Source organism: Haliaeetus albicilla, chromosome Z, assembly GCF_947461875.1.
Source record: "Haliaeetus albicilla chromosome Z, bHalAlb1.1, whole genome shotgun sequence".
NCBI classification, from domain to species: Eukaryota; Metazoa; Chordata; class Aves; order Accipitriformes; family Accipitridae; genus Haliaeetus; species Haliaeetus albicilla.
Window position 1 is genome coordinate 22,345,247 of NC_091516.1, and position 15,376 is coordinate 22,360,622.

At 37.5% G+C, this 15,376-nt stretch overlaps 1 protein-coding gene across 17 annotated transcripts in view; it reads right to left on the reverse strand.

Moving 5' to 3' along the window:
• The window catches only part of NFIB (nuclear factor I B), a 281,568-nt gene that overhangs the window by 42,886 nt on the left and 223,306 nt on the right, over nt 1-15,376 (reverse strand). For 16 of the 17 annotated variants that reach the window (XM_069776487.1, XM_069776483.1, XM_069776475.1 and 13 more), the window contains exon 7: nt 2,079-2,210. In XM_069776487.1, coding sequence (XP_069632588.1) covers nt 2,079-2,210 — 132 coding nt within the window. Of the gene's footprint in view, nt 1-2,078; nt 2,211-12,181; nt 13,032-15,376 lie in introns of those variants that run through there. The other variant, XM_069776485.1, reaches the window with a different exon arrangement.

The following is a 15,376-nucleotide window of genomic DNA, read 5'->3' on the forward strand; positions in this document are numbered from 1 at the left end:
CACCAAGTCCTAAGAAACAGTTAGTGATTCCTCACTGCATTGCCCTCTACTTGCCTCGTGTGGGGATGGGCTAGTAACTACTCATCAATAATGCCATGAATATTAGCTGGCCTTTGTGAAAATACTAATGAACATTCAACTGCAGGGCCTGGGAAACCAACCCATCCAATAAAAATATCTCTGACAAACAAAAAATATCTACCCTGTACATATTTTTCTTTGCATTCTTTTTCTTCCAAGCCCCTACAAACACACACTTCTCTATCTATAGACTATATGTAATGTCTAAACAACCAGCAATGTTTTCACAGTGGAAGGAATGTACAACATGCCCTGCTGCTGCCCAGTCGTCCGGCTGGAAGTGGAGAGTGTTCCTCTATCACACTGCACAACAACCCGCTTTCCACCCTTACTACATATCTAGAGGGCACCTACTTGGCAACTTATTAAAAAGGAGCTACTGAGTTCAATGGAAATAGAGCAGACAACAGTGTTTTCATTTTCATTAGAGGGAGGGCACAAAATCAGGTCTGTATAAGCAAGGTATTTTATAAACTGCTCACGGTTCTACACTGTATCAGCACAAGCCCACCAACACTGCTTTTCTGGATCACGTCTCATACCTTTGGTTTTTTTAATCTTAATTTTTAAATGACTTGCTATTTTTGAGCTAGGACCAAGTCATAGTTTGCCCAATTAAAAACAACAGTAAGGATGTTCCAAAATTGCTGTACATGGTAATCAAAACCTTGCAAATCTCAAAAACATTGCTCACTGGCATAATAGAACAGGCTACACAGATAGAAATCAGGTTTCCTAGCAAGTAAATAGCTCATCAACAAATTAGGTTATGACCGTCACTCAGATTCATATATCTAAAAATTATACACTACAGCAAATGTAAAGATCTATGCATAAGTATAGGGCCAAACAGAATTATGGAAGCTTCTTTTGTGACAGGCTCATTTTAGTCAGAGCCCCACCAGTTCAGTTCAATCAAAAAACATTAGTTACTGCTCTGATGTGGGAGCTGTGCAAAACAAACACAAGTGAGCAGAAATCTATCCCTTCCATTTCATCCATCATCTCGATGTGCTTGAGTATTTGCTGATAATGGAAACCTTACAGAGACCAGAGTGAGTCCAGGCTCACTTTCATAATACAAAGTAAGTGAATGTTAAGGGGAAAATCGTCCTTACACATGAATTGAAAGAAAGGAACATGAAATCATGGAGAAATCACAAAACAGAAACTTCTCAAAGCAGCACTGCATGTTAAAGAAAAGCAGAAAGAGTCCTCAAATCTGTTTTACTCCTCTAGTCACCCAACTTCGCTCAAGAAATGAATCCCTTTATATGCAGTTTGGAAGGAGACGTGATGAGCTGCGGAGGGGAGACTTCCAAGGACCATGTTCTCATCTGAAGAATCAGGGTCACTCTCACCTCTAAAATTAAACAGACCATGATGCTGGATTTTCACTGTCATTCCTGATAAACCCTCAAGATAACATGCATACCATCACATTTCAAGTGTCTCCTTCACATTTTAAGTGAAGTTTTATTATGGATTTCCTATGGATTTCAGAAAACAGGTGTTGAAAAATATTTATCAGGATTCTACCTCTTTAGACAGATTATTCAGAAGAAGAACTGGCACTTATTTCATTGTGTCACATAGTGAACACGGTTGTGAATTCTCTTGTGTATTAAATCCTACCTATTCTGGTATTTAAACACAACATAGTCACAGCAACAATAATCAAAAAGGGTGTGGGTGGAAGGAGGAAAGACAGAGATGATTTTTCCTCCATCAGTTTCTTCATGCAGCTTACAGCTTATTTTATTCATTGGTTAATCCTAAATCCTTTCCAGTGGCTTGCAGCAGTCAGACTACCTGAGCTGAATTTAATGAGCATTTCTGCAAGGATACCCCAACCTGTTCCATGTCTACTCTCATCAGTACTATAAATGTGATTAGGTCTCTAAGAAAGTCTGCAAAAACACATGACAATCTGATTGTAGAAAGGAGAACAGCCCAAATGAATAGGGAGGTCTTTCTTCCTCCTCCATAACCCTCACCACTGTGTGCAACTCCTGGGATTCCTGGGTGATGATGCTGGGGAAAAGTGCTCAGTCTTGGTGAAGAATCCTGGGGAGAAGTAGGACTAAACAAAGGCTTTTCAGGTTTCTTCATTGTAGGAGAAGACATATCTGTAATAGAAAAACAATGGAACAGTGACATTAGCTTAGATGCCTTTCTCAGGACACATCATTTTGTACACTGAAGATATTTATTTTTACTGTTCTTGCATAAATATTGTTTGGTGACACAGCTCCCCTATGACCAATAAACTAATTTTAAACTATTGCTTTCAAACTTGAGAATGAATAATAATCCCTTAACTGGTCTTTGTCCTGCAAAACAGAAACTACATTCCTTTCATACCAGGCGAGCCAAACAGTGAAGAAATGTATATCTTCAGAATCTCCCTAGACATTTCTCAGTTCCCCAGAACATCACCAGATCATGTGATCCTTCAACAGCCACATAATCTTTATTGCATTTTTTAATGGAACACCTACACTCAGGTGTGTAGGGTAACTGCCATACACATGCTGTGTTATGGTATTTATTATTTTGTTATTTCAAAACCCATCCCTCACCCTTCCCAAAACCATAGTGAAACAATGTAACCTCCCTAAGAATAAAAGGTACTTTAACTTCTCTACCTCATATTTTCCAGCCAAAACCAGGACACTCAAATAGGGCCTTCCCACCTCTTCCCTCCACTTTCCCTAACAAGAAAAACGTCTCTTTAGAGTTCACCACATGAAGATAACACACCAGTAGGGACAAATGTATGATTTCTACCATGCAGGGTTACTGATATTGTATAAAGCAAGAATACTGGATTCTTTCTGAAAGTTTAAGTTAGTTAAACAACATTCATTGGACTTTGCACCAAATTATTTCAAAGTTAATTATAATATTTTTATAGGACACACATTAATATCGTAAGTGGGTTCCATTTCAAATCAATGGGACTAACTCATGTTTAAAGCAAACATCATTTCTTAAGCACTTTACTGGCCTGGGGCCACATTGCAGCTGACTTTCCTACGTGGACCACGTTAGCCCTTAAAATGATTTTGGCACTTTTAATATTGGAACACTCTATTGTGCTATTCTGGGGGACATACAATCACCTTGGAGGTCAAAGACAGGCCTGCAAAATGTGAGCGCCTTAATGAGACAAAAATTGGACCAATGCTTTCTGAACTGGCTGGAGTTTAAGTGTGGGTTTTCACCTGGAAAGCCGTACTTAGTGCAGGACCCATCAAACTGAAAGACCACTTGTCCACTCTGCCCCATCCTGCTGTCAAGCCCTGCATCGGCACTGGCACGAGACCCAGAGCAGATTCTGCCAGTGCCCCTCCACCATCCCCCATGCAAGTCCCCTGCTCCTCTTTCATCCTGACTGCTAAGTCTGCTGATTTCCCAGATACCCTGCAAGGTTCACCTCTACAAGAAGGCCACAAAGAAAGGATTTTATTCAGTGAAACATTCAGCAAGGGTGAGGAATTTCTTAACAACAAAGCAATTCAACACTCATTCAGTTTTAACAGATATGACAAAGGTTACTGTACACTTTTTATTATACTGATCTGTTGCAATTTTATGTTGTTATCAAAAACACTGAGTGCTGACAGAGGCACCTCTAGCCGTCTTGTAAAAATTTGGTAAATAAATTGTTGTTGAGGAAGAAAATGGAGCAATATTTTATTTCTTTGAATCTATCAGCAGGTAGCAAAGACAAAGTTGCCAAATGGTTACAGTATTGTTGAATACATTGTGCTAAGCTAAGAAATAATTTTTAAAATTGCAAGACTGAATTTTTTTAAATTGAGTTTTGCATAGGCAAACCATGGTAAGAACACACATTAATTCTGGAATGATTTTCAAATATTTCATTATGTTTTATTTTCTGCTCAAATGACAGCCCTAGCTTCTTCACATAAGGCCCTAGTTCCATCAGAGCAAGAAAATTCTCACACCTCCACAACAGATGTAGGGTTTTATAAAAGCCCAGGACAAAATTAACCAGATATTGTCTTTGTACTGTGGTTCTGTGCGTGCATGACCTCTATCTCTGCAGAAATGCTGCAATGTTACAGTCTGAAAAAAAAGATAAGTGTGCCTAATGGCTTGTAGACACAGCCTTCCACTACAATGCTGTGGTCATCAGTAGTTGTCACAGAACTTATCAGTGACCAAATATCTCATTGGCTCTACCACATACAGGCTTTCACAAAAGAGAGAATGTACAAACAGTTCAATTTTATTTCAGATTAAAAGTACTGCACTTAAGTCTCCCAAAGAGAAAAAGAGACCATGGGCTGGAAGTGGAAAATCTTTTCCTCATGTAAAGCTCATATTTAACAAAAGAATTCATGAAAGAAAGAGCTGCCTAGCTCCTGAAGGTCTGCATGCGTCAGAGCTCTAATTTCTGGAATGCAACAGAGATTTAATTTGGTTGGTGACTGTTACTTCATTAAACAAGCAAAAGTTTTTGTGTTTTTCAAAATCAAAATATTGTAGTTGCTCAGAAGAAGTATGCTATATGAAGTGCAATGTAATCAGAGTACCCATTAACCCCCCAGTGGCATCACTAATTTGAAAAGAATCTATTGAAAAGGAGACTGGTAACTATGATAACCCTAGCATTTGCTTTAAAAATGTGTAATTTATTCCTGCTCCTACTTTACACAAGTAAGAATTGTAGTTAGCACATAGAAAATAGCATAAATCACAAAGCAAATGCAATGAACTTCTCATACAGAAGACTGTTTCCTGATCAAGGTGATCACAACTCATAGTCCGGAAGAGAAAATTCAGCCCTGCCATAAAAATACTTCTTACCCACCAAAACAGCGACTTTAACACACACTGCACAGCACACCATCATGAAGTACTTTCAGAAGAAGACTCGTTATATATAGCATAGGCAACTGCAAAGAATAACAGCTGAAGTGCAGGCAGTAGCTTCTTTGTTAAAACAATGCACTTTGCATTGAGAAGTAATTCAGATAGCCCCTTCCCCCCTGCAGCCCCCGTGGCTCTCCCCATGTATGCCTGGCCATCATAACGCAGCATTCATACTCCTGCCACTGGCAAATAACAGATGAAGCCGACAGGGTAGATGGAACTGTTTGTATAGGTTAGGAAGAAAGGCTGCAGCCATCTCCTCCTTGACCAAGAGCAGGGGATTAGAGCTTTAATAGGAAAACACACAAGTTACATTTTGTTGGAGGGTTACCAGTTACAAAAACAAAAAGTGGGAAAAAAAAATGCAAAGCAGTTTTGCACTGTCTTTAATTTTGCTTATAAGAAACAGTGCCTTTAAATAAAGCAGAATGAGTTAAAGTGACAGTGAGACTTCATACGATTCCACAAGTAGTTTCTACATAATAGAAAACACACATTTTTCTGATCTTAAAACACGTCTTATTTTTTCCACATCATGAGATATAGTGTAGTAGCTACATAGAGCTTAGTTATCTACTGAAAATTACATAATGAATGACAAACAGAGGTCACAAAAATAGGCCACTTGCTCTTATGTCTGTGTCAAAGTTTCAGGAATGAGATTCCAATCCTTATTACTTTAAGAATGAAAATAAAACAGTTTCAAGTGTGATTTATTTTTAGACTATTGGAAAAAATGCTAAGTACAGATGAAAAGCAGAAAGATGCCAAAAGCACTTGGACAAAGTTATCAGAAGGTCAACATTAATCAGACACTGTGTCCTGTCCTGCTGAGAATTTTCTTCAAATGTGAAAAATAGGCGCTTTTTGTGATTTTTTTTTTTTTTTTTTTTTTTAATTCTTGGGGTTGTTCCAAATCACTCTTGCCTGTATTCTCATATTACTGTGGAGATACAGTATGTATGCACCCAAACGGGTGGCATGTTATACATTTTAAAGCATCACATCAAAGAAAAAAGGCCTTATGCAAATAAAAAGAGTTAGATCATCTCATCTCCCAACAAGGTAAATCTGTCTACCTAGGAAGGCAGAAGAGCTGCTGTGAAGCATAATGTATGTAGCCTGCTCATCAGCAGCTTGCACAAATGGTGCTCCAGATGTATAGCTGTTCAAGACAGCCCAAGGCAACAATTTTGATCAATTCTAATGTGATAAAATGCTGCGGGGAAAGTGTGCAGAAACGTGTTTACATCAGCCTTTAATTAAACTGTTGTTCACTTCCAAAGAACCTTAGGAAACACTAATGAGACAGGAGTTTTGGCAGTTTCCTCATCAAAGAAAAGACTCTCTTCCTCAGTCTGAAGCAGCTTGTCATCCAGGCAGTTCCCTGGATGAATGTCACCTTGGCACACCACTCAACAAACCACCTGTTGGGAGAATTCGGCTGGAATCAAGCAGTGATCCAGGGCAAGTTCAAACATCCACCTGCCTGTTTCTGGACATCTGATCTGCTTTCTTGCTCACCACTACAACATGGCAGCTTCTCCTTCTTGCTCATGAGACATGCTCATGAGCAGAGTAAGAAGAAATCATTAACAAATATTAAATCTCTTTTAACCCAGTTTATTCTTTAACTCTCCACATTAATATCTTTTCTACTGCTTAGTTTCACAAGTCTTTCTTTACAAGGTACACCCCTGCAGACAACAATCTGTAAAGATTCATTTACAACTCATTAGTTCACCTTCAGAGAAAGCAAGATAAAATAATGCTCAACTTACTTTATATATAACCATAGTGAAAGAAGGAAATCTATGGAGTCCATAGCACCACTGGCAAGCTATAAGAGGCATCCTTTCATGCTACAGTTTTAAACTAACCGCTCTTTTCACAGAGGCAGTAACTGGGATAATTTCTGGTGGCAGGATACACTACATACATCACATCCAGCCAGTCCTCTCTCTCCACCACCTTCACCACATCTGGTAGGTACGCTTGTGTGAAGCATGTGTGAAAACTTAAGTAAAATTTTAAATTCACATTGGATAGCTGTATGATGAATCATGACAAATCCCACTGTGCTCAGGAGAATCAGTTTTGTTTTGCACCTGTGCATGTGAAGAATCAGCAGGGCCACTCTGCAAGGCAGAGCTAGCATCACCAGTTTTCAGATGTGCTCAGACTGATTTCCTTTAACATTGTAAGTGTTCCGTATTTCTCAACTGTAGGTCTTAATAAGGCAGCTAACACTGAATATTAACAGCTGAGTGACTCTAAAGCACAACCACCTCTCATTTGTAAGAAAAAGTCTTTGTTATATCTATCCTAAAGACTTGGCACTGAGGCTGGATGGAAACCAAGAATCCTGAAAATGAAAACATTTTAATTCATTTATCTTCACAAAAAAGGCATGGTGACATATTTTTTGTTAATAAATAGGAGAGAAAGACAGATGTGCATGAACAGCTTGGTGTCTGAGATGCCTGATGCCTAGAACAGAGTAAGACTTGCTAGAATTCCTGTTCAGTATCAGGCAGAGATCAGGCTTTGCATCTAGCCTTCCCATTATCCAAATCTGTGCCTTGATCGTTGGCTTATTGGTGTCTCATTCCCCCTCACTGTAAGTTTTATGTCAGACCAGAGAGAAGTCCTCCTAAAAATTGATTTATTTCCATGAAAAATTCAGTTCTGACAATCAATGTTTTCCTGAGTGGAAAATCAACAAAACAAACCAACCAAACAAACAAAAAAATCATGATCCGTTCTGTTTCGTGACTTTCTGAGACATGTATAGCAATTCTCAGTGTGAAGGCCTTTGTACTTGCTTTTGAGAGAAACAGTGAGGTCTTACATGAGGATATATGTGCATGTTGCTTGGCAGCTGAAAGTGTTCTGAACTTGAGGAGCAGTCAGCGTTAAGGTTTCAAGAAAGCTGCTCTCTTCACGTTTGAAAACCTGATCTCAGGTTTTTTTTTGCTTCTACATCAAGTGTAGAAAACCATTTTACATATGAAAATATTATACTAGAATAGAATATTTCAGTGTACAAAGATTTGATAACCTCCCATCTTCAAATCAGCCTACTTAGTGCCAATGCTATTTTCAAAGCCACACCTTCGATATTGCACAATCCAGTCTATTAGACTGTGACACTGGTTTTCCTATCAGAAACCATGCCCAAGGCTAATCAAACACTCTGTTGTGCTGTTTTGCCATTTCACAACAGAGAAACCACTTCAATGTATTATCTTTTGTGATTTGTAGTGAAAAACCTAAAGAGAGGAACTAGACTAGAATTTCTTCCAATGCCATTTTCAGTACTGCAAGCTGGCAAGCAAAACACTACAACAATATTTCAATTCAGAAAAGCTACAGCAAAACAAGAGTAAATTTGGGAAACAAAAGGAAATTTCTTACAATAGCAACTGAATTATTTCCTTGTTCATTCTCTATTAATCTTTTCTAATAAACTATTTTATTTTGCATAGCTCAATAATGTACATAAGAGAAGAAAGTGATGCAAGAACTTTCAGACAACTGAAACATAAGAGTCAGAAACCCTTTAGATGGAGTAAAGATGTCATTCTTCTCATCCATACCCCCATGCAAACTTGCAGAATACGGTACTCCATTGCCAACAGTAACATTTTGTGGGATGATTTTCTTTTCCTCAACAGAAAGGGGGTTGGACAAAAGATAGAAGGGTTGTTATCTACCTGCTTTTCTGTCTCCCAGCATACTGGGGGTAGGGAAGGTGGGAAGGTGGGGAACCTAGATGTGTCTCTATGCAAACAAGTTGTAGGACGCTTTGTGTTAGTGTGTGTGACTAACTGTATAAAGTTGGACAATCAAATTTCTTCATTGCATTACTGTTTATCCTACTATTTATGGACAGAAAGCAAATCAACTCAGTACAGTTCCTGTTAAAATTATATACACTAGCTTTTGAAAAGTATAATTCTAGTGCATGGTTATTTAAGTTAGGGTAATTGGGAAAGCTGCATACACATTTCCTAAAATTAACTTTTTTTTATTAAATTTTTCAGTTTTAACAAAAGGCATTTTATAAAACAGGAGAAGAGGAAAGATATGATGGTCAGTTTAGAGCATTAATATTGAATATGTACACATAAAAAACATCCACATCCCAAAGCAATGTTTAACAGTAGGATGGGACATACAGACCTAATCCCATAACAGTTGTTTGACAGTGTCATATGACATGTAAGTAATTAACTGCCATACTGAAGAGATTATTCCTGTTTAAATTTAGATCTATTCCCACTAAGATTAGGCTGAAACTATGGCACACTATCCTGCAAGAACAGTGGGCAGCAATTCTTCATTCTCATCCTTCAAACCCACCTTGCCCTCCTTATGAGAAAGTGACAGTAAACCTCACAGGAAAGGTTCATAATCAGCATGACTGTGTTATCATACCTGCACTGTTTCTTGTAGAGAAAAATACCTTTTTTTTCCCATGCATTGATCTGGTGTCATAAAGCTGGCCATCCTTCCTCACCCTACATGCCTCATACCAGAAGCACTGTCCAGCTGTGAGACCCCCAAGACAGAGGTGCCACCACGGAGGCCATGGGAAGCTGGGGTGTTGCTGTTACAGGGAGGTGAGAATGTCTCCACCAGCTCTGCAGTGACCCATGGGGGCCAGCAGCAGACAGCCAGACTTCACCTCTGCAGCCTCTCCTGCCTCACTTCTTCCCACAACTTCAGACTCAGTTTATCCAACCACCTCTGTACCAGCACAGCCCGTCAGGTGTCTTATGGGAGGTACCCAGGAGTACCTCAGAGCTCAGTGATGTGGCTACCTGTTAAACAGGGAGCAGGCACTGCAAGTAAGGAGGCTGACTTTGGAAATAAAAAGTACAAGACCAAAAATACAATGTTGTTGCCAAAAAGAATGTACTGTAACAAATATATATACTGTCAGTAACGAACTCACATGAGGCTCCAAGTACTCTGCACTGCCATAAATAACCCTTAAGCAGTTACAGTATACTTCAGGTACTCAACTACTTTTTTATTTAACTTTACACTTCAGAAATGGACTGGGCCTTTTCATCATCTATGAATCATTGTTAAGATAGCTGTGGTAGAAGAGCATTATGGGAGACTGTGGGAAAATCTAATTAAAAAGCCAAACAAATTACAAAGATTTTAGTGTACATTTTAGTCATGTATTAAATTATCTTACAGAAAGTCATCCAAACTCCAAGGAAAAATGCACAACTATAACTTCTCATTAATGCTCAGACTCTAATGAACTCAGCTAGAAAATGAAATCGATGCTGTAACCTTAACTGCAAAAGCCAGAAAAGTATTCCCAATTTCTAATGCAATAAATTAAAGAGGCATTTGAGATAAAACAATGTAAGGAAGTTGTTGATTTAGAACCATTTAGGTTATGGCATCTCCTTTTTATTACTATTATAGTTTATACTGGTAACAGTTTAGGATGGTTTAATACGTGTGCTATATTAATGTCATTGTAGATCCATCTGGAGAATGGTTTTGAACTGAGATAAAATCTTTAACACACTGAAATATACTACTTTGATCAAGTTTGATAAAGTTTGTATGAAAGCAGTAAAAAAGAGAAATTAAGAACCTTTCCAAATGTATCTATGTATACAGCACAGAAGCAAAGAATCTATCACTGAAGACAAAAAGGAGAGGTGCCTAAAAAAGTTAAAATAAGTGTGCTAAATTAATTTTTTTCATCTCATGGATGTACCATACTGGAAAAAAATGTTCAGTGCAGACACCTATGATTTATGAGCTATTAAATACCCATTCTTTTGGTAACTAAAGATATTCTGCACCACATACGTTAGATCATACAGAATAATACTTAACCTACAATTTCTAATAGGAGCTGATCAGTTTCAAAAATACTAATGAAATCTCTTATTCAGCAACATTGGAATAAAACAATTACAGGTACTAGCTCCTGGGCCAAATCTTGCATTAAGACATGCATTTTTCACTAATTTCAAGCAAAGGATGTCTAGAGTCACCATCAAGGTAACAGGATGTTGCCATAGTATAAAGTTCATCACAGAATAAGTGCTATACGTACAAGAAACATATCCCTTTTCACTTACATCTTTCACTGATGTATATGGGAGATGCATATGCTAGCCCTGAGCGTATTCAAGTCACTAATCACACATGGAAACAATTAAGTAATGGGCCTTGCCACAATATATTAGTCAAAATAAAAGACAAAGAACCTATAATGAGATTTTTTACAGTGACTTTATTGAGCAAATAACAGCCATTTCCAGGAACGCAAAAAAGCAGAACTTTTTGTATGCTTCCTACTGTATCTCCTACTGTATTTGTCTTTCTATCTGTATTTCTAAACATTTTATTAATCTTCATTCATTTAGAAACGCAAGTGTACATAGGCTGAAGGAAAAGTCAGGTCCCTGCTCTGCCCAGAGTAGAAACTTCCTGATCTGCTACTCTGAATATTTGAAGATACTTATGGACAAGTTGTAAATTGGCCTAAAGCTATTCTAAATGCAGAAAAACAGATGGCTGTATTTTTTGAGAGAGTGCAAACTTAACGTCATTCTCATCCCGTAAAGGAAGATGTATATTTTCTTGATGTACAAACAACTTCACTCATCTTAAGATAACTTTTTTGCTGTCCTGTTCATGATTTTTTTTCTCTTTCTCTGCCTTTTTTAATTAGGTAAGCATTTGAAAGCTTCTTCACCTATTTTTCTATACCTAGTGCCTTTCAAGCTCTAAGGATGAAAGCACTTTTCATCTTTATGAAAGTAATGTTTAACTTATTTTACACACCAGCAGTTTTTCCTGTAAAATTGCCACTATGGAAACCAAAAGTAAAGCAATTCCCTATTTCTTTTAAATGTGTTTTAACTATTATGGCAGAACTACTAATTTTTAATGAGCAGACATAATGCCCCTACACTGAACACCACCAATGTCTTGTTCTGCAACCAGGAAGAAAGAGGAGAACCCAACTTGCTGTCTCCCAAGCAAGTCTTCCTTGCTAATGACATTGTTTGTTACCATGATGTCACTTTCAGCATCATAGCAGCCAATAGACTAAGAGAAGCCATGGCTAAGAATTTCCTCTGGAAATACACTTTGAAAAGTTACGCTTGGTGAAAAGTACCTATCTTTACTACCTATAACTAGTACCTATAACTTTACAAATATGAAGTTATGAAAACTTATCAAGTAGCAGTATTTTACTACTGTGCACACATTATACTAGTTAAAAACAGAAAATTCTGATAGATCCATAAGGTGTGCATGGCGAGATATAGATATATAGATATAGATATAGATATATGAAAGGTATGTGTATGTGTGTATATACAATGATTAAAGAGTATTCTGAAATATTAAAAAATACAAAAGCAGATGTAACAGAAGTTACTAACAAGACATAAATTCCTTTAAAACATGCTTTGACATACAAGGATTTTGAGAACTCAGACTGAGTCAAAAACACGGAAATGCATTTAACAGATATTCATCAAGGTAAACCTTTGCAAGATGAATTCATCTGTTAGATGGAGACTAAGAGTTTCTAAAGCATTAACCTTCAGAAGAAGCACCAGGAGCCGGAAAAAATCCTGAACTCTGTCCAACACAAGCCACCAAAAGGCCAAGGTGATCTGTTACCGTTCTCAACTCCTGGACCACATTAACTACTTCCTCTTTTAGTTCCCTCACTTCGGAAATGAGAACGTCCATCTTTGACGGTCCATGAGAAGAAGGCCCAAGAAGGAAAGAGCCATTGGGAAGGACCCCAATGGGGAAGGAGTGTCCGGTGGGTGGGGAGAAAGCAAAAGGGGACAAGTGTCCAGAAGAGGGGTATCCAACAAAGGGGGTCGGGACCTGAGAAGTGGAGGGTCCAACAGCTGCTGGCCAATCAACGGGTGAAGGCGGTCCAGCTGTTTCAGTTTTAATGGTATGCTGGCATCTTGACTCTTGACTGTTGGTAGAGGTGGGTGAGGTGTAAGAGAGTGAACATGATGAAGAAACTGTAAAATTAAAATTCACTTCATTGTATATAGACATTCAGTATTTCCAGACACCTGACTACTACAGAAATCCACATCAATCTCTCCACTTTTATCATGACCAGCGTGCATTGGTGATAACCCCTGCTTTATTTATTTACAACATACACAGTGTTGTAACACTATAATAGTAAAACAGATCTCAAGGACAAATAATGAAATTGTCTGCAATTAAGTTAATGCACTTTGTCAAGCTAACTTTTAGAAGGAAAGCCATAGGTGCACACACTGTGCTCTGTTCCTCTGATACTCTTGTTTCCTTATAAGTTAAGGAAAAAGTATCTGATTTACTTACCAGTTAATAAATCAAGATGTTCGCCACCAGTTCTTAGCCTATTAGATCCAAAGTGTTTTTTATCCACTGCACTAGTTGCTAGTTTTGTTATATTTTTAATAACTTCGTCTTCCAAATGGGGAGGGTGATTTTTTTTTTTTTTTTTTTTACTGTACAAAATTTTATCCTCCTCAGAATTTCTAAAACACTCAGCAAATTTACTCACGTAGCAAATTCCATCTATTTCACAAGGTATTACTACACTACTGCAGGAACTCAAAATTTTGTTTAATATAGAAACACGTAAAGAATTCAGCAATAGCAACCTGGAAAAAGGAAGACTGCAAGAGACTTACAGCAAACTACTTTTTAGATCTAGATATATTTCCAATTGGTAGAAATGTAAGTAAGACATGATCCAGACATTATCAAAGTTAATAAGACATTCGACTGGAAAAAATGAGGTACAGAGAGAACAAATAACTTGCACAAGATCTAACAGCAGACACAGAAATTGAACTCCTAATTGTCATGTTAGGACTCTATTTCTAAGTAACGCACCATTTTCAGAGATGACTTTTCACTTTCTTAGGCTCTGAGATTTTTGGAGGATGGTTAGTTACTTGGAAGGCTAATCATAGAGAGAAGGTTTGGGAGAAATCTTTGCAGTTATAAACCTGCCTATTTGCTCTGCAGGAAGACCTCACATCTGTTTCAAAAATCATGCAAATAGAATCATATTTTAAGTATTTTAACACAGCAAAAATAATGGCACAAACTACAGAATCTTTCCACAATGACTGAATGTGTGTAAACTCAAAACCAACATTATAAATCCAAAGTAATTTTTTCTTTTAATCTGTTTTTGAACATTGAACATGCTCTTGTAGTTACATATATTTTTAAAATAGTCACAACCTTTTGCAAGCCAATGAAGTAGTCCTCCATGACAGTATCATGGCTTCACAAGCTTTTTTTTTCTTCCATAAGGATTTATAATCTGACTTCAATAATACAAATAAGAATTTATTTTTAATACTAATTTTGGTTAACTAGAGGGTTTTGTATTTTTATTTCAGAACAATAACATGCATAACAATACTACAGCACTGGATAATGAAGCCACTGCTCATAACCCTTCATGGACTGACCAACCTTATGCCATCTAAAGTTCCCATTTTTCAGATAGGCTTACTTATTTCTGCCCAGAATTACATCTTCAAATAGCCAGCTCCCCTAAAATAGACTATAAAACACAGTATCTGGAAATCTTATCAAAACATTTTGGTAGTACAACAGGAAGGAGACAGATAACAGCAAAAGGACAGTCTGGAGTTTTACAGCTGAGAGTAGAGTGTGGTATGAGGAAGATTTTAGTGTAGCTGGGCTGGATTTCTTTTTCTTAGTTTCACAAATGCCACATCCTGGCTAAACCACAAGTACTTCTGTAGTAATGTTCCTACCCCTCATGATGCATGCTTGCACAGTAGAGAAGCTGTAGAAACTATGAGGATTACAGTAGAAACACTCATATAGAACCACTCCTCTACTGATGTCTACTTACATACTAAACTACATGGTATTTGTTTTTCACAGCAATAAAAGGCTGATCTAACCTGTTCCATCCCACTACACATTTTCATCTGTCACATTTTTAATCTCAGTATATTTCTGTGTTACCAATTAATCTTTGTCCCATTCTATCAAAATGATCAGATACTCCTTAGACACCTATGAAACTAACTCCTAACTACTTTATTCCAACCTGTTTCAGCTATCATTGTTTTATTGTGACTATCTCCAGTTCAAAACTACCACTGTCATCTCATTTTTGCTACTTTAAAAATGTAGCTAAATAAAGATATGAAAAGATTTCATGATTAAAAAAAAATCTTTCAAATCTATGTCATTCCTATTTCTATGAAAATACATTACACTTAGGTACGCAGATGAAGAAACTAGATCTATTTCGGGTCAGAAGTTAGAGATTTTGCTCTGTCAGGTTCAAAACAGAGACAATGAAACTGAAATC